Raw genomic sequence first — 19704 nt, 5'->3', positions numbered from 1 at the left:
ATTTCCGGAGCCCTCCACTACGGCGTCTCTCATAGCCTCAATCGCTTTGGGACGTTAAACCCCATAAAACCAAACCAACTCATTAGATCTTCTTTACCGTTAATCAGTTGTTACGCCGTCGGCGTCGACCTTATGACTGCTAGGAAAGCCCAAAACAGAGCAGCGTGTGAAATAAAGTCCGAAGATGTGAAATAAGAGGAGTGGGCGCCGAGCAGCCACATCAGAGGCCTGAAAACCTGTCTTTTGTTGGATGAGAAAGACATAAAACAGACGAGGGAAAAAATGGCAAGCTCCTCGTGTAGGCATGCAACACACCATACTCTCCAGCAGCCCAGCTATTCGGCCCAATATTGAAAATGTATTGGCAGATGTCGGTCTTGCAAAGGACCGCCCATTCTCAATATTGGGCCCATTATCGGTGCTGCTTGGGCTAGCTCAGCGCTGCTTTGGTAGTGTACGAATTTAAAGCACTCAGCATTGTTATTTCACTAATCGATCTTATAAAGCGTTCTAGCGCAAACAGACACAGACCACGAAAAAGTGTCTGTGCGTCTCTTATGCTCGCCTCCCCTCTACTCACCTCGCCCTAGCGTTCTTTAACGGAGTAAAGAAAATTTAAATTCAGGCTTCACTCTACCAAGCAGTTAGTGATTGAAACAAGAACACTGCCTCGCTTTCACTGTTTTAGAAAAATGGGCCTGCAAAAAAAAAAATTCTAAACAGTCGACTGCAAGACAGGCATCTTTTAAACCTTTTATGCTAAATAGAATCCAGTTTACAGTGCATACAATTTTTTGTTGTATCTTACCAGAAGGCTCGTGGTTTCAATTAATTGGTGTTTTTCGTTGACGTACCGCAGGCTTCGAGGACCCGTCGACGATAAACCCTACCATCAGTCTCGTGGAACTTGGTATGGACTCAGGGATGGGCGTCGAAGTTTTGCACGCGATCGAGCGATTCTGCGGCGTCGTGCTGTGCATGCAAGAAGTTCGGCGCTGCACCATTAACTCGTTGCTAGAGATCAGCGGCCGCACCGGCACCCGCCAAGCAGCCTGAAAAAGGCTGCTTCCGAGAACATCCAGGAACATCGCCGCGCCCCCTACCTTCCTTGAAAGAACTCGCATCATCTCTTGAGACGTTTGCTGAGAGTGCAAAGATGATAGCACCGAAGAACCGGTGTTTTTTTGCTGGTAATGCACACCATGGTTACATCTCACGTGCAATAAAGCCTGCCAATAAAACACTTCCTGCACGTGCGTAGCCTTTCCTTTTTACAGCAGCAAGCAAATAAGTGATTACTTGGCATGATTTGAAGGCTGATAAACGGAGGCCAGTGTCTTACGTTTTTGGTCGACAGAAACACTTAATCATACGACTATCTATCGCAAAACGCTCCCAGATCCCCTCGTGCACTGAGAACTTCTCAATGCACGTTTAATGTTGTAGGAATTACTGCAAAATAAGAGCGACGAGCAGCCTATGCATTGTCGATTGACTGCAAGGTTGCATTCCGTCATTTACCTTTTTGCTTTCTTTTCGTCTCCATAATGATGGGCACATTATCCGTTGCTAGGTAGATGTACTATCGACAGATGTTGTCGAAACATGATTATTGGTGGGTTGCCTCGCATCCCTGTCGCGGCAGCAGATGTAGTATACAAGACCCTCAGGACGTTCTACGTCCGCCGCTTATAAACGTGGGTGGCGCTGATGAACACTCTCAAGGTTAGGTTACTTGTAAACATAAATACCCCCGAAAGCAGAAGAATTGACAGCCGTCGCCGTAGCTCAGAGGTAGAGCACCGGACGCGTAATTCGGAGGTCGTGGGTTCGGATCCCACCGGCGGCATGTGGTTGTTTTTTCTTCTGCTTTTCTAATCAATTATCTTTAAGCGATAACATATTCAGTGATATTCTAAATTGATCAACACCACAAAATCAATGTATATATATAAAAAAAAAACCCTGTGCCCCTTGGTTTCTGTGGCTGTTGGCTTCTGTCATATTTATAACGAGCCCCTCATTCCCCTTCCCTTGTTTGCTTAATTGCTTAGCGAGGGCCTCGATTCTGGCAGCCTTGACGCCTTAGGAAGCATAAGAGGGTTCTCACGCAGCTTCCACCCTCTCCGTTCGATGACGTTCTACGTCACACCTGCGGTAACTCAGGACGTTCTACGTCCGCCGCTTATGAACGTGGGTGGCGCTGATGAACACTCTCAAGGTTAGGTTACTTGTTAACATAAATACCCCCGAAAGCAGAAGAATTGACAGCCGTCGCCGTAGCTCAGAGGTAGAGCACCGGACGCGTAATTCGGAGGTCGTGGGTTCGGATCCCACCGGCGGCATGTGGTTGTTTTTTCTTCTGCTTTTCTAATCAATTATCTTTAAGCGATAACATATTCAGTGATATTCTAAATTGATCAACACCACAAAATCAATGTATATATAAAAAAAAATCCCCTGTGCCCCTTGGTTTCTGTGGCTGTTGGCTTCTGTCACCTCCATACCTTAGGCATTTCCGGCTATTGGTTCAGCTGGACTGCGCACAAGCTCCGCCTGTCTGCTCTCGCACCTTTAGTAGTCCTCGCCATCAAACGCTTATTTTCTCTGAGCAGTACGTCGGAAATCCTCTCCCCCTAGTGGAAGGATGTCAGGACGGTGAAGTGCGCTCGCCCGATGCAAAATGTCGGACGGACATCTGTCCATCTGTTCTTGTAGCGCTGCGCTTCCGGTCTGTGTTTGCAGTACGTGCGGACTCCGTTAAAAATTGCGAGGACACTTTGGAAGCTAAAGAGTTGAGAGGCGAAAGCCGACGACACTATGCTGTGACTATTTCCGGCGGATGCGTCGTCGCGCCGTTCCCGTGGCTATATCCATACCCAAATTATACATCTTCCGGGGGTCTTAAGTGTCAATTACGCTCAGTTGCACATTTTCCCATCTAATCTGACACAAATCCGACGTTTTTCCGATCATTGTGTGACAATTTTTGCTATGCCGTGGCGACTTCCGGTGGATGTGACGGCACACCGTTCTCGTGACTATATCGACGTCCGCACTATTTCGACGCTATTTCGACATTTTTGTCTATAATTAATTAACTAATTAATCTACAATCATCACACTTGGCTTCTAGGTTCATTTTTTCGTCCTCTATCTGGAGCTATTATTGGTTTTCTTCTATCTTTTTTAGTTCCCAGGCAAACGCGTGTTTCGTGTTTCTTGAGATTTTAATACATCTATTCATACCAACTCCTATTTGTGCTTTCCGCGGGGACACGACACACAGCTTTCGCCCTGTTAACATTTGGTATACAGCTCTATTCTCCGTCGGAAAAATCGAGCCAGGATTTAATGAACTCCGTCGGCATAGAGGCTTGAGAGTTTTAAAACCCTGAGACAACGTCAGCATTCAGGTGCTGGCCCCCGAGAATGCTCTATAAAATATGACAATTAGTAAGGATTCCGCGGAAGTAGGGGAGGATGAAAGAAAGGAAAATGCTCACACGTGCAGGCCCTTTAAAAAATAGCAAAAGTTCAGCATCCTCACAATATACTGCACGTGGTACGTGCTACACAAGGCAACCATGAATGTGGAAAGATACTCAGTGACAATTTCCTCGGAGTGCCTTGCACTCAAGTTTTTACTGTTGGTGGCCGATGTGAACGGCCCCTATTAAGTGGAGTTCACTCAGCACTTACATACACAATTTTTCGTGCGATAATATTTGACTCCTAATATTCGTAACGAATTTTTTTTCTTTCGAATCGAGCCAAATACAGGAACAGAAGTGAGGTCACACTGCAATAAAAAACTCCAGAAATTTCTCCTTCGGAAAAACTCTCAGTATAAAAGGGGTCCCTAAAGCCTAGAGAAAAAGCACGCAAAGGCTGTTTCAAATAAAAAAATTGACCTAGGTTCTGGTGATATGCGGATCAAAACGAGCCAATTCCGCTCTCTAGAGCTTTGTCAGCTTCAGCTTCATGGCTTGGAGTGTTTCGAGCTTTGTTTAATTTTAAGGCGAAAGCCTTTAATGCCTTATTGTTGTCGACAGAAGGCTGCCAGCAGAAGCTTGTCAGCAGAGGTGTCACGCTTTTGACGGGTGTGCACGAGATATGCGAGAGAGTTACTGGTAATTTCCTTTCCTGAAATATAATTTTCATTTTCTTCATTACGGCCCCTCTTTCTCTACCCGCCGCGGTGGCTCAGTGGTAAGGCGCTCGTCTAACGAGTCAGAGTACACAGACATACGGAAAGCGCCTGTCTGTGTGTATCTTCCTTTAGCCCTTGCCTTTTCGCGATTTCCTTTTTGAAGATGGCATATCAACTCGCCCAAACATCAGACCTAACGAGTTTAAACTGAGATATGTAGCTCTAAATTGCACAGTGTATTGACGAAGAAACAGAACACGAGTTAGACTCTATGCCTACCGCTTGTTAAAAGCAGATATATAGCCTGGTGTTTCCGGCAGGATGAGAGTAAGTACTCCGTTCTAAGCCAGTGACGTTGGCTTCGAGCTTTCAGCACGTGGTGATCTTTGCTTGATCAACGACCTCGTTGTGCCTTCCGGCACTGTTTCGAGGACTCCGCCATCTTTGGGAGCGTCACATTACGGGTACACCGCCGCCCATATAAGAATATTTCCATCGATGCTTCAGCAAGGTAGGCCTGGCAGTAGCACCTCAGGCACAGTGCTCAGTAGCCCTATTTTCTTCACTGCGCAGGTTAGTGATTACTTATCTGCTTATTGATATTGTGCCAACAATCGCTCTTTGTTTCCGCTGGTTTGCCCGCTGTGTATAAGAAATATGTTAGCTCACAGTTTCTCTTTGCAAGAAGATCTTTTAAAATGTGGTGGTATCGAATAAAAGCCGGGGCCAGATACTTTTGAAAAAGGAATACTCTAGCTGTATTCTTACGACAAAACACCCTAACCTTTTCTGACAGTGAAATTCTTGCAAAACAGCGGACTTCTGAAGAAAAGATCCGTGACCTGACAGAAAAAATAGAGGCTTTAAAAACGAGGTAGCAACTGTCAATGCTTTGTAAACAGAAGTACAGGATCTGAAGTCAACAATTACTAAGCTTGATGCCAATGTATCGTACCTGTTGAATAAAACGTGCGACATGGAAAACAGGAGTCGTAGGAACTACCAACTCATTCACGCCATAAATTTAGAATAGACGGAAATAGAAGCAGAGCTGACGAATAAAATTTCGAAAGGATATTTTTGGCGAGATGCTAGGAGCGACGGTAAACATTACGTAAAGCCGCCATCGAACATTTATGAAATCAAAAAATAATCGCTCTATCATTAAAAAATTGCATAAATATTGAAAGAATACTTCGATAATGAGGGCATGTTCGAAATTTAGGTGCCAGAGTTTTCAGTCAGTGAGGACTCCTCTAAAAGAATTGGCGACGTTAGAAGAAAGATACTGCGGCAGCGCATTCTAGGAAAAGAGTTACGGCGCGCAAATGCCGTAAAACATAGTCATGACTTCGGCCACTGCCTCTCTTGGAATTTTATGCGAAGCATATTACTAGAGCTACACTACAGCCCGTCGAGCGCGGCGGTGGAGCTACCATTGACCTTTAGCGTGACCACGTGACACCACGTGACAACATGACGTCACAGCAGAGGAAAGATGGGCTGCCGGCTCGCGCGGTCGGCCGCAGCTGTGGAGGTTCCACATCAGAGGCGCGGCGGCTGACCACGTGACAACATGACGTCACAGTAGAGGAGAGAGGGGCTGCCGGCTCGCGCGGTCGGCCGCGGCGGTGGAGGCTCCACATCAGAGGCGCTGCAGCTGACCACGTGACGCTACAGCAGCGGTATAAAGCTGAGCTTGCCTCGCTCTCCGGGCACTTACGAGGCGGCCAGGTGTTGGGATGCCGCCTAGAAGCAGGGCTGATTTGAACGAGAAGCGAAAGCTTCAACGTGCCACAGAGACCGATGAAGAGCGGGATGAACGTCAACCAAGGAAAGCCATGTATTACCAAGCCTAGCCATCAATATGCTTCGCATCTGACTAGGCTTAACCTTAGCTAAGCCTCAGCCATTTTTTCAGTGTGTTTCGTGCTGTTAGGTTTGGTTTGGTTTATGGGGTTTAACGTCCCAAAGCGACTAAGGCTATGAGAGACGCCGTAGTGGAGGGCTCCGGAAATTTCGACCACATGGGGTTCTTTAACGTGCACTGACATCGCTCAGTACACGGGCCTCGCTCTCGTATTTTTGTCCGGATGTTGTTAAGGAAGTTGAGTACGTGTACAGCTGTCTTTGTGTCGACTTCAGTCTCCAGCAATGCAGATTCAAACAAAGCGGCTTAACTGGGGAGAAAGTGCAGCCAGAGCTGTGCTCACGCATTTTCAAAAAGCGATTTCATTAGAGACGGAGACTTGTCTACCGAGAAAAATAATCCCTTCGAAGCTGCGAGATGCTTCGGGTCCCTATCAAGCGTTGGCATTATGACCAACCACCTGGTCTTGCCGTAGCCTAGATTCTACTTACACTCCCCGGACGTAAAGCCACAGAACGCCTCCAACGACTCCACCCTGGTGGTTTAAATCTAAAAGTACAAGTATACTTTCACAATAACGGCTTCAATGATTACTGGGATGCAGTCAGCGGCAGTCCAGACGACACTGCGGCCATTTTGCTGTTTGCGGGAACCGATTTTAAGGACTCTGTACTCAACAGCATCTCGCAACTTCAAGAAACATTGTTCGTCCCCCTCCGTGCAGCAACACCAAAACTGCAGTTTTCGTTGTCCGCGATGAAAAAAACCAGCTCCGATAAGGGCATTACAAAAGGAGGGCATTACAAAAGGAGAGGGGGGGGGGGGGGCGGGGTCATGGAGGGAGCAGTCGTTACATAGTCGTTACATAATTCCTTATGATGTAAAATGGAATCCTCGAGAAATCGTTATCACCGTGAACGCGTAGTTTCCAAAGAGCTTCTTTTGTTATTTTTTTTCGTCTTGTCCTCGTTTTTTCAGGCTGTTAGCTATGAATAGCGATCGATACCAACAAGCCCAACTCTCTGCACTAGCTCGTCCGGTATTGCTATGTTCCTAGTTCGTCGCATTTTTCATGCTGTTATTTTCAACGTGAGACCAAACCACTTGATCGACTCCGTCAATTACAGTGTGACACTCTGTACCCAGCTCCCCTCCAATCCAGTCCAGAAATCGCCGACTGTGGCAGAAATGGTCTATAGACTGCCTATACATTTCGACTCAATTGCCTTCCTATAGATATTTTCTATTCAATTGTTTATTCATAGTCTTTAGAATGTCTATAAACAAATGTCCACTGAACGTGTATGACCTTAAATGTATAGACTGTCCATAGACTGTCTATAGGACTTTTATTGCGTATAGACAAGTCTATAGGATTTGTCTATAGAAATTTCTATAGACTTTATAGAGAAAAGTATATGTACAGCCTATGGATTGTCCTTTTCAGACGACGCTGATAAAGCACTTTGTGGCATTGTCGGTTCGGCGTGGAGACATTTCTTAACAACCTCTGGCTATTCTACTTCATGGAAATAAGATTTCCTGGCACAAAGATGTGATTTGGGTGTGTTATGCAATTAAAGCCCGTTCGTCATTTTGTTCTTGCATACACACCAAGCGTGTATGCATGCGTGTATGCGTGTATGTCTCAAACACAGTGCTTGAGACGTATCGCTCTCGGTAGCCAACAGGACAAAATAGGTGGCCCAAACAGCCTTTCGCATGTTTTCTAATTCTAGAGCCAAAAGGGAAGAATTTTCAGAATAGCCGCAGTGGCGTGCAAAAGTCGCCCGATGCACACGCAGTAAAAACATAATAGTTGAAAACGTGCCAACGTCAAATAGAGCATACCTATAGTTCCTTTTTTCCTTGCGTCCGCTGTTAAGCAATCATCTGAGCTTACAGAAATTCCCACTTTTGTTCCAGGCAACATCTTTTTCAACAGACATGCGAGTTAGCGCATGTTCAAAATAGCTTTAGAAAGCCGACTCTTCTGGCACAACCTGAGGGCGGAAAATCTTTAGAGTTACTGAAAAACGTGGAAGCAAGTTTCGGCATTTTTGAGTACCAAAGATAAAGAAATTACTATGTTTTTCCAATTTTGACCTCACCTGTGATAAAAAAATTGGCTGTGGTTTAGCTCTGGTTAAGCCTTGAGGATTGCGAAAGCAACTTCGGCGCGTAGCCATATATTGTTGCGTGAAATACATTGCCCACAGTCTCGCCGTTGCGCGTGCTCTTGCACGACCATACTGCGCATGCGCGAGGAGCAAGTGACGTCACTACGCAAAGCTGGCGTGCCGGAGGCCCCGGCACGCTAGCTGTGCGCCGCTACTGCACATCGGAGAGGACAGACAGAGAGGCGATGGAGAGCGCGTGGCAGCGGCGGCGGCCCCGGCACGCTAGCTATGCGCCGCTACTGCGCACGCGCAACTGGCGATCGCGGCGGCGGCACCTCTGGGTCATCCGCTCAGCGACGGCGGCGGCGTGCCAGCTGTGCGCCGTGTGACGTCACTGCTCCGCGCGCATGCGCAGTATGGCCTTTCCTCGGCCATCATAGCTCGACCCTATCATAGCAGCTGCAGGGAAAGTTTGCTCAGTTGTTCCGGAGTGGAACACACCTGCTTTCTGAGAAATCTTGATATCCTCCGACCACAATCATTCAGTTGGGATGACGAAATGGTCATCTCGCAGGCCGAGCATTCTGTGTTTTCCTTTTTACCTTTCTTCAGTAAACGCTCATTCAACATAGCATTTCTGCCCCTACCACAACAGCTAGCTCATATTCCAGACATCCATTTCAGCCTCTACGACAACGACATCACTGTCTGGGCAAACCATGGCAGCGATGCCGAAATAGAAGAACGCCTACAATTGGCACTAGCCGCCATCGACGCATATGTACGGGAGCGTGGCCTGACCTGCTCCCCTTCAAATTCTGAGTTTTTCCTCTACCGGCCAAAGCAACACGATTCAGTCAATGCACCCATCTCCCTCGCCCTAGGTACCCATCCCATCCCACTAGTACACAAAATCCGTGTGCTAGGACTGGTTCTCCACCCTCACGGTGCGCACGAAGAAGTCATAAAGACACTTCACACACACGCCCAACACACCACTCGACTGATTCGCCGCATAGCGAACCGCAGGGCTGGCCTACGCGAGCGAAACACGACTCGCCTCACCCAGGCTTGCATCATAAGCCGCACCACATATGCCCTTCCCTACCTACCCCTCAAACAGAAGGAGAGAGACCGGGTTAATGCGCACCTACGTAGTTGCACGAGAACGGCTCTACGTCTTCCCCCCAGCACATCCAACGACCGACTCCTCAACTCGGTGCACACAACACCTTTGAGGAGCTCAAAGAAGCTACCTTTATGGCACAACTATCCCGTCTATACAGCTCAGAGGCTGGTCGTACTTTATTGTCCCAGTTAAGCCTGACCCCAATTACATATCCTACCGAGGGGGTCCCCCTTTCTGCTACCCTCCGCTCTAACCTCAACGTAACTCCCATCCCCAAGAATATGCACCCTGAGCGAGACAGCGAACGCAGAGTAGCAAGGGCTCGGGCCCTCCACAAACAGTATAGCGAGGACCATGAGGTGGTCTACGTGGACGCAGCGGAATATACGACAGGCTCCCGTATGGCTCTGGCGGTAGCCGACAATAATGCAAAGCTTCTAACCTCCAGCTCAATCATTACCAATTCTACCACAGAGGCAGAAGAGGCAGCCATCGCGCTTGCTCTCATTTCTACGTCTGCCACAAAAATTATCTCCTATTCCATGTCTGCAATTTTAAATTATGCCAAGGGCTACATATCCAGCACCGCTGCTCGTTTACTACGCTTCTGGCAGCCCTGGCGCCTCATCACCTTCATCTGCACGCCAGCACATGCTGGCCTCCCTGGCAACGGGGAGGCTCATTCCCTAGCCCGAGGTCTCACATTCCAGGCAGGAGTCGAGCCCCCTCTACGAGCCTCGGAGCGCCTGCTCTTCTTCCGTGATATTCTCTCGTACTACCGAGACAAACGAAGGGAATACGCACCCCCAGCTCCATCCCTCACCATAGCGCAGGCTGCTCATTGGCGACAACTACAAACCCGAACTGCTCCATACCCAATACTGCTGCATGCCCGATACCCAGACCAATTCCCGTCATCATGCAAACTTTGCGGCAAACCAGGAGACTTCTTACACACCCTCCTCACATGCCCCACCTTCCCTCATCCCCCATCACCAACCGCGGCGGAGTCTTACTGGGAGTCTCTTCTGACCACCTCGTCCGCTCAAGACCAGCGCCGGATCATCTCCAGCGCTCACAGAAGGATTGCGCTCCAGGGGCTATCCTTCGCGTTGTAAGAGTGCCTCCTCCTCACATTAAGGAGGCATCCAAGTGCCATGTAGGGGGCTTCGCCCCCACGATTTACACCATTGGCAATAAAAGTTTCCACCACCACCATCAGTTGAGAACATGGTTGAAATGACGACCGGAAAAAAAAAGAGCTATCCAATGCCGGGTTTCTCCCTCACGTCCGACTGCGAGCCGAAAATGGAGGACTAGCTCGTCGTTAGTCCTAGCTTCTGTCGCTGCCAGTGATTTAAACTTTTTACATCTCGCTGCCACCGCTGTGAAAGCTGCGTGACTGTTGTGCCCTCGATGTGCAGCGTCAGGTCTCCAGTCTATGTGATTGGCATGTTTGTCTTCTGCTTGTAAAACATGAACTGCTTCATACAAAGGTCTTTGTGAGATAGCCTAGCCTTGTTTTAAAATCGCACCTGCTGCCGACTGTGTGTCTGTGTGTGTGTTTGCGCACGTGTGTGCGTGCGCGCACACGCATGTGTGTGTGCATGTGTGTGTGTGATTGGTCTCCACGTGTTTCAATTTTCTGGGAAACACACGAAGTAATTACGTTTTCTAAGCACCTCTACGAGTTATGGGACATGTATCTGTCCCATCACCGGGATGGGGGCCATTTCCACGTCCCCTCTCATTCCGCAATCTACAACGGCGCGCCTGAATGCGCCCCAAAGGACTTGGGAATTTGCAGTAGGCACCAAGATCCCGACTTCATCGTGACGTACCACGTAGGGGTTTGTCTTGCGTCAACGACTCGCCGGCAACCTGGGGACAATTACGGACCGCTGAGTAGCGCGAGAGCGATACACTAGCACGGTCACGGTTACCATCCCGGCGCTACGAAGAATCTATACTCGTCGTCCTCCAACGCAGCTTGTGCACCGTCATTTCAGATGCGGGCTCCTTCATTATCTGGGCTGTACAGCACATAAGTCAGCTCCTTGGGCCATCGTGCATAGCGCTGCAGAAGTCTGGAGCAAAGGGCCGCCGGCACCTCCACTCTCCTAGTCGTAGTTCGCAACCAGTCCGTGGAACTCGCCGACAGGACGGTAAGCCTACACTGACAGTGGGCAAGGTCCACTGCAGAATCGCGCGGATCCTGGGCTCATCATTTGAACTTCAAATGAACGCGCGTATTAAGGCGAAAGCCTTTAATGCCTTATCGTTGTCGACAGAATGTTGTCAGCAGAAGCTTGTCAGCAGAGGTGTCATGCTTTTGACAGGTGTCCACCGAGATAAGTGAGTAAGACAGTTACTGCATAGTTTTCTTTCCTCAAATACAATTTTCATTTTCTTCATTACGGCCCCTCTTTCTTCTTTCACTCCCACTTCCTCCCTTCGTGTACGCTGCGGTTCAGGTGTCCACCGAGATGACAGAATTACTCAAGCATTTCCTTTCCTCAAGCGTTGCGTTCAAAAGGCAAGGAATCGCACTGAACGGGTGCTGGCGTTCCGTGGACTCCCTAGCAGCGCTACAACAGGCTGCCGCGTTCCACTGCTAAAGCCGAAGCTTAAGTGTCATTAATAGCAGTTAATTAGTGTATAGTCATTGATGAGTAATTAATCATTAATTGGTAATTTCTAATTACTTCATAATTAGTTATTAATTATGTGTGACATCATCTAGTGGTGGCGTCACCAGGGCCAGAGAGGGGGCAGTCAAAGTGGTGTGGAAAACGCTTTCGCCTCTACGCACTATAGAGAGTCAAAGTGCCCCCTGAATTTTTTGCTCCAGCAAATTGCCCGCGGCCCCTCTACATGTCAACACAAACTAGCTGAATCCCTACTCAGACTTACCGCGGGACGCGAATGTTCCGTGCGCCCCAGTGATGCACCAACGAAACAGAGCGTGCCAGAGAAATCAAAACACGTGCAGTGATACGGCACACTGACAGTCGTTATTTATAATGGCCTGTAAGGATTTAAGAAAAAATGCTATCGGAAAAACGGGGAAAACAGAGATAGACTGACGCGAGGAAAGCAAGCCTAACAGGCTAGCATTGAAAGGCCGACTATCAGCGTAGATCGGGAAACGACGTGGTCGGTAGCTCGAACTCGTACCGGCTTCGAGCAATCGTTAAGCGGGGACGTAGTCCTTTAACGGCTGGCTAGGAATGTTAAATCAGCGGCATGAAGTGACGAGTTCCCGATAGGGTTTTTAACGTCGCAGCCCGTACGTCCTACCGTTCTCGGACCAATCATCATCATGATCAGCCTGACTACGCCCACTGCAGGCCAAAGGCCTCTCCCATGTCTCTCCAATTAACCCTGTCCTTCGCCAGCCGCGGCCACCATATTCCCGCAAATTTCTTAATCTCATCCGCCCACCTAATTTTCTGCCGCCCCCTGCTACGCTTGCCTCCTCTTGGAATCCACTCCGTTACCCTTAAGTACCAGCGGTTATCTTGCCTTCGCATTACATGCCCTGCCCAAGCCCACTTCTTCCTCTTGATTTAGACTAGGATATCATTAACGCGCGTTTGTTCTCTCACCCACTCCGCCCGCTTCCGATCTCTTAACGTTACACCTATCATTTTTGTTTCCATAGCTCGCTGCGTTGTCCTGAATATGTGGGGAAATATTTTGGCCAAAATCACATTGACTTTGAAGGCAATAATAGAAATATTGAATGTTATTGACTGAATGTTATTTCATGTTATTGAGGTCGGTGCTCCTCCTCTGGCCTCACCTCCGGGGGCGGAGCTTCCTGAGCCATCGGGGCTGCGCTGCTTATTGGCTGCGGCCACGGTAGCTGCCTGACGTCTGAAAGAATCTAACCAATAGCCATCTCTCAACTTGTATACGCACGTGCGAGCGACGGAGGAGGGTGCGAGCATGAAAAAGTCGCCGGGAAGGGCTCGCCAATTTTCGCGCGTGATTGTGGGTCCTCTGCTGCATGTAGAAGTGTATTATTTGGCCCAGGTTTCCATGACAACGCAGTGCAATGATTGAGCGAGTTGATGTGCTCTCTTCGGTAGGTGTTTCAGTGGACCTCTAACACGGCCGAGCTGCGGCCTTTACCGCTTCTCGCTGCTGATGCTGCGCCAGCCGAGACGTTGAACATCTCCCAAGCCGCACAAGTCATCATCCTAATGTTGCAAATGGATGGTTTCACTCTGGTCCTTTGTAAGACGCGTCTTTGCCAATACATTCCCAATTCGACTATTGTGCCGATGAGCTGTGCTTCTGGGGGAATTCCACGTGATACCTTCGCCACAGAGTGATGTAATCAATGTGCCAATGAAAATTCCACTTCGGCAACCCTACACGTAGAGAAGGGGCAAAAGGTGGCGAATGAAAGCATTAACATTACTTCTACGGTAAAATCTAGGCTAACCAGAGTGGTTCAATTTTCCACCGCTTAGAGTCTGTGGTCATTGACCTTGCATCCCTTCGTTAAGGAATTCCCAATATTGCGTGAAACATCTCTTTCGTTTTCTTAGTTTACTGCATTTGTTCCTCAGCAGGCAACCATGGCGGATGACGACATCGTGATTTCCGGAATCTCGGGACGCTTCCCTCAAGCAGATGACTTGGTGGAGTTCAAGGAAAAGCTTTACGCTGGTGTTGACATGGTCACGGATGACGAGACTCGCTGGCCACGTGGTACGATGACTCCGAAGTATATTATCCTTTCTGCTTTTGCTGAGTTTTTTATTAGCTAGCTATTCAAACCTGCACCGATTATTCGCGTATGTTGCGCACAAGTTATCATCAGATGGCTTAGCATCAAAGGAGGACAGGGGGGAACAAATTGCCCTCTCATGCTTTGAAGCTGCGTTTTTTTTTTTTACTACCACAGTTAGGACAAGCTAGTGCATATGATCGCCGGCCCATTATACCTGACGCCTCGAGTGTGAACACTTTTTTTAATGATTTGCTTGTCCTGGCATAGTTTTTGCCTTTCTCATGGTTAGCCGAACGAATGCATGTTGAACAAACGTGGTCGTATGTTACGGTACGGCGTAGGAGGCTTAATGAGATCGTGCCGTACTGAACGTCTCCATAAGGCGAGTCCCATAATTCTATATGGATTATATGGAGTCAGTATGGAGTCTACAGAGTCTATGTAAACTTTATAAAAAGCGCGTATGCAGACTTACGGATTCCATATGACGTCATGCACATTTTATAGAAGCTATATGGAAGCCTTATGGAATGTTTATGGACACCGTACAAGAAACGTACGGACGTCCGTATATTTGTTCATATAAAATGGACTTCCTGTCCATATATTTGTTCGCATAATATGGAATTCCTATTAATCCATAAGGGCGACTCGTATGGAACGTTTCAGCCTAAGGATATACCTGCAAGTCGGATACGAAGTACTGAGCGTGCAAAAAGCATTTAGATGAGGCCGTCACTATAGTATGACATGAAATGCTAGGTAGCCATCACATCGTACTCAAGGAGCATCCATATGTCATAGAAACGGATGACACTTCGGTGATGCATTGTTATTTGAATAAGGTTCCTCCGCAGGTCTTCTAGGACTTCCGAAATACATGGGCACAATCCGTGACCTGACGCGCTTCGACGCCCAGTTCTTCAGCACGCCACCGCGGCAGGCGGATGTGATGGACCCTCAGCTACGGCTGCTCCTGGAGACAACCTATGAAGCGATCATTGACGCAGGCTACGACCCAGCGACGTTGCGAGGAAGGAGGATCGGAGTTTTCGTCGGCAGCATCGGAAACGACACGGGCAGTGCGCTCTACGCCCACCCCGATAAGGCCGACGGCTACGTGAGGCTTGGAACAACCCTCGGTGCTTCCTCCAGCCGCATCTCATACTGCTTCGACTTTCGCGGTATGCAAGTCCTCTTTGTGTATAAGGAGTTCTTAGAGCTTTTATTTTGTTGTCGCCTTGCGTTCGCGTAGACGTACATTTATGACTCGTATTTGACTCACTATCGTAGGCAACTGAACATAGGTTTTTTTTTATCATATTATGCTCCAGGAACAATGACAATAAGGACGCAGCAGATTTTTACTTCAGACTACGAAGCAACATTGAGTTGTGGGATAGTCCTTGGATTGGTTTGGTTTGGTTTTATGGGGTTTAACGTCCCAAAGCGACTAAGGCTATGAGAGACGCCGTAGTGGAGGGCTCCGGAAATTTCGACCACCTGGGGTTCTTTAACGTGCACTGACATCACACAGTACACGGACCTCGAATTTCTCCTCGAAAGAAATTCAGCCGCCGCGGCCGCGATCGAACCCGCGTCTTTCGGGCCAGCAGCCGAGCACCATAGCCACTAAGCCACCGCGGCGGCGATAGTCCTTGGGGCATGTCTAGTAAGCCAGTGAAGTTCGCGGTGCACTACATTGTTTGCCGCATCCGGTTCGCGTTTGTGGAATGCCCATTACGTTCTTTCTCTTGTGCCCTCCGCACAACCGCAGAGAAGGGGGTGAGTTACACTCGCTACCCAGCGGGATAAGGGGGCGCCGGATAGCAGAGGATTACGGGAAAGGTCAAATTCCCTCCAGGGACGGATACATTAGGTCGCATCCTGTTGTGCACGTGCTTGCGGCGAGGCGGATCCGCGTCACAGTGCGTGGCTTTTGTCCCATATCTGCAGCGGCGTGCGTTGACAGCTTGAAGCGCGGTCAACACAGTGATGCCACGGCTGCTGATTTATCAGTAGATCTACTGATTTTTAAAATTTTCTGCTGATTCAGTGATAAAGCGCTTGAATATACTGATTTTCTTGCTTTTCTACTGAAACGAAAGCAAAAGCTGCTACTTTTTCCGGAGAGTGTTAAGTTACCACTGAGCAACGTCAGTTCTTCCGCTTAAGGTGCCTTGATTTTTATATTGAGAGTGTCGACCAAATTCTGAAGCGTATCCCTTTTCAAGAGCCGGTTTTAAAACGTCTCGAACTCCTAGATCCAACTGTGTCCATGACGGGGAAGGCAGCGTCTCTTGCACCACTGGCGCAAACCTTTCCGAATTTAGTCTCCGGCAAAGCCTTGCAATCTTTGGATACCGAATGGCGATATTTAAGAAACGCTGATATCCCTACAAGCGAAGATACCTCGTTGCACGAGTTCTGGGCAGTCGTGTTTTCTCAAAAACATTGTGATGGAAGCGCCGCTTTTCCTGCATTGACCGAGTTTGTGACGGCTATACTGTGCTTACCGCATTCCAGTGCAGCAGTTGAGCGGGTATTTTCTGCTTTAAACAACCTGAAGACAAAACTGCGGAACAAGCTTAGCACGGAGACTATCTGTGGCCTTCTGCACACGAAACGCCTGATGACGTCTTCAGCATGTCACAGCTTCACCATTGACAGGCCACTGATAAGGAGAATGGACGACTGGCACAAGGATAAGCATGAGTGTATTTAATGCGGCGTTGCTGGCACAGCCACTTGTGAAATTTCACAGCATATCTAGTCATATCTAGTCTCATATCTAGTCATATCTAGTCAGCATATCTAGTCTGTAAATAATAAAAATATGCATGGCCATTTTGAAGTTGCCTGTTCACATGCAATAAAGTTTATTTGCGTAAGCTATAAGGGACTCATGTTTTCTTATTTCTGGATCGTCATCATCGTGATCAACCTATATTTATGTCCACTGCAGCACGGAGGCCTCTCCCAGCGATCTCCCAATCACCCATCAGAGGGCTTCACTGTTTTTTACTTCGTGCTTGACAATGGCTCTCTGGATCCCCGGGTTTTTCAAAAGTATCGACAAGAATCTCGTGGCCAATTTTTGTACTATTTCTTAGAAGCTACAATACAACAGCAGAGTACTAATATAAGCGCTGAATTCGTGGGCTCATAAACTGAGTACAAAAATTGAAATTAAAAATCTACTGATTTCTACTGATTTTTCGCGAAAAAATCTACTACTAATGTTTTATGTGTCGTGGCAGCACTGGGTCAACAGGATATTGCCACTCTAGCTGCAGGCATGAGGAGTGACGATGCTGAACAGATGGGTTGAAGTGACTTTCCTTAAACTGGGTCAACCGGACGTTGAAATAATCTGCATCATGGGAAAGTGAGAGGATTCGCGAAGCTCGCAGCAGGAAAGCATAATCCTCCAAAACGGTGATGGTAGAGAGTGTACTTATGTGTACAGTGTTTGTCGCGATGAGTTACCTTCTTTCCCCAATCATTGATTGGTTGTGTTATCTTTTCCGAATTTTTGATTGGTGATGTTTTCCTTTCCCCAATAATTCATTGGGCGGATGTTCGTGCAATTACCTGATTGGTTGTTCTCCCCACCGAGGGCGTTGACATAGGGTTTAAAACCAGCTGTTTCGGCAGGACCGAGGGCTGGTTTCGTCAAGTGGAACTACGAGTCAGTCAGGTGTAAATATCTTTTCTCCTTGCTTGTATCGTCCTTTGTGTTATTAATTGTTATTAAAAGTTAACCTCTCCAAAAGTGTCCTCTAGCAATGTGATTGAGCAATTCGAATCTGCAAGACGTCAAGCATCTTTCAACAATCATCATCAACCCAATTTCCCTCTACAAGATCCAGAGGGGACTTCAACTTAGCCCCTTGGCAAAGAGGGGCTTATTGCTGATTACTAATTATTTGCAATACCTGCGTGGTCGTACGTGCAGGACTTTCAAAGTACCAAATGCGCAATTTCGGTTTCCGCCAGTTCCGAGGTTCTTTACGGCTACTTTGAGCCTCCGAGTCTCTGTGTGTCTGTCCACCCACATTAGCTTCACTGTGTTGCACTTCATGGTTTTACACTTTCAAATGCGACCTATACTCCATTCAGTTCTTTATTTTAATCCCTCCGTTTAGTAATGCAAACCAGATTGTTGTGTTTTATATTTTACCTATTTCTCTCCTCTATACAAGTGGTCCTGTGACCATCAGTGACTTTCCATACTTCTTTTGTTATAGCTGCTGTTCGCTTTTCAGTGCTAAATTATGCTTACATAAGCTTCTTTTTGTATTTTAGTGCGAAAGCGCTACTTCCCTAGAAAGGCTGAAGAACCCAGGTATCTGGGAAGCCTTGACCTTGATCTTTGCCGGGCCAGCGTAGGAGGCCTTGCGCAGCAGCTCTTGCCACCTGCTGTGTCACTGGCACGCTACATTATTATATTGTCTGCTTCATTGCTCTCCCATGCAGGTCCCAGCTTGACCGTTGCCACAGCTTGTTCGTCCAGCATGACGGCGCTTCACCAGGCAGCGGTGGCGCTGCGTACGGGCCAGTGCGAGGCTGCCATCGTAGGTGGCGCTAACGTAATCATCAGTCCCACCGCGATGCTGATGCTTTTGCGCCTTGGTATCGTGTCCCCCCGCGGGAAATGTCGCAGTTTCGATGCTGAAGGTTAGTGTTTTGTATCACGGGGCGTTCGCAATAGCCATGCTGCCTGTGCGATGAGATGACAAATGGAATGCCTAGGATTTGTAGAAAGACAGTGTGGAAGATACGCGTTTACTAAACACTTTCTTATTAGACTGGCTTTCCTAAATATTAGGCTAAGTCGCTCTTTGGATTAGTACTGCGGCTGCGCATTCTTTTTCAGAAGAAGGGGGGGGGGGGTGTTATTTTTTCGGTAATAATAAATACGCTAGGCAAGAGAAATGTGGCTCATGTTTATCATTGGCACGTGAGATTGTTCGTTTTCTGCTTTCTCGATTAATTTACGTGACAGGCTGCAGTGAGATAAACGGCTACGAAATATCTTACTGCCCCAGGTAGTCTAGATCTTAAAAGGGGATAATCGTGGTCACCTTTCCTTATTTTAGGGTGCAAGTCTTCGACTGAACTTCGGCCTGTAACAGAACCAGAGATACGGCTTCAGCTTCTCTGAGAGCTTGTCACTTCGACTAACGATGAAGGCTGTCATGGTCTACTTTCATATGATAGAAAGATGAGAGATTGTTACTAGGAGAGAAGGGTGGCTGCGACTCAAAACTCAAAATGCTGCGGATTAGCAACAACTTGAACAATTTCGAGATTGGTTGATTGAAAACTTTATTTAAGCAATGGCAATTACTGGAGCCTTGGATGGTCCGCCTATGGGTGAGGTGCGTTTCCAGATTCAGCGCAGAGGCTCATGAGAAAGTCGTCTGGCCGCCGCGGTGGCTCAGCGGTTATGGTGCTCGGCTGCTGACCCAAAAGACGCGGGTTCGATCCCGGCTGCGGCGGCTAGAATTTCTTTGGAGGAGAAATTCTAGAGGCCCGTGTACTGTGCGATGTCAGTGCACGTTAAAGAACCTCAGGTGGTCGAAATTTCCGGAGCCCTCCACTACGGCGTCTCTCATAGCCTTAGTCGCTTTGGGACGTTAAACCCCACAAACCAAACCAAACCGAAAGTCGTCTGCTACCGCT

The 19704-nt window shown here is 47.9% G+C and overlaps 3 protein-coding genes across 5 annotated transcripts in view; all 3 read left to right on the top strand.

The window, feature by feature from the left end:
- The window catches only part of LOC149348013 (fatty acid synthase-like), a 53358-nt gene extending 52115 nt beyond the window's left edge, over positions 1 to 1243 (top strand). The window contains exon 14 of the mRNA XM_089587860.1: positions 860 to 1243. Within this exon, the coding sequence (XP_089443986.1) occupies positions 860 to 1056 (197 nt within the window). The 3' untranslated portion in view covers positions 1057 to 1243. The remainder of the gene's footprint in view (positions 1 to 859) is intronic.
- Positions 1244 to 11091: 9848 nt separating this feature from the next.
- Positions 11092 to 19704, top strand: part of LOC149348011 (fatty acid synthase-like) — a 33387-nt gene continuing 24774 nt past the window's right edge. The window contains exons 1-4 of one of the 3 annotated variants that reach the window (XM_089585709.1): positions 11092 to 11437; positions 13853 to 13994; positions 14874 to 15200; positions 18496 to 18696. In XM_089585709.1, the coding sequence (XP_089441835.1) occupies positions 13862 to 13994; positions 14874 to 15200; positions 18496 to 18696 (661 nt within the window). In that variant the 5' untranslated portion in view covers positions 11092 to 11437; positions 13853 to 13861. Of the gene's footprint in view, positions 11438 to 12828; positions 13469 to 13852; positions 14011 to 14873; positions 15201 to 18495; positions 18697 to 19704 lie in introns of those variants that run through there. The other 2 variants (XM_089585708.1, XM_089585710.1) reach the window with 2 other exon arrangements.
- Positions 15682 to 16741, top strand: LOC149348012 (uncharacterized). The gene is made up of 2 exons (XM_089586049.1): positions 15682 to 15708; positions 16178 to 16741. The coding sequence occupies exons 1-2, from the start codon at positions 15682 to 15684 to the stop codon at positions 16739 to 16741; spliced, it is 591 nt and encodes a 196-aa protein (XP_089442175.1).

Source organism: Amblyomma mixtum, chromosome 4 (genome assembly GCF_055824585.1).
Source record: "Amblyomma mixtum isolate Tamu chromosome 4, ASM5582458v1, whole genome shotgun sequence".
NCBI classification, from domain to species: Eukaryota; Metazoa; Arthropoda; class Arachnida; order Ixodida; family Ixodidae; genus Amblyomma; species Amblyomma mixtum.
The sequence above is the reverse complement of the archived record's forward strand: the minus strand, read 5'-3'. Positions and strand labels throughout refer to the sequence as shown.

Excerpts from the sequence above, each read along its gene's own strand:
- LOC149348012 (XM_089586049.1), top strand. The coding sequence starts at position 15,682 with ATGTCTAGTAAGCCAGTGAAGTTCGCG. Across the intron at positions 15,709-16,177 it reads GTAAGCCAGTGAAGTTCGCG|TTCTTCCGCTTAAGGTGCCT; the intron begins GTGCACTACATT and ends GAGCAACGTCAG.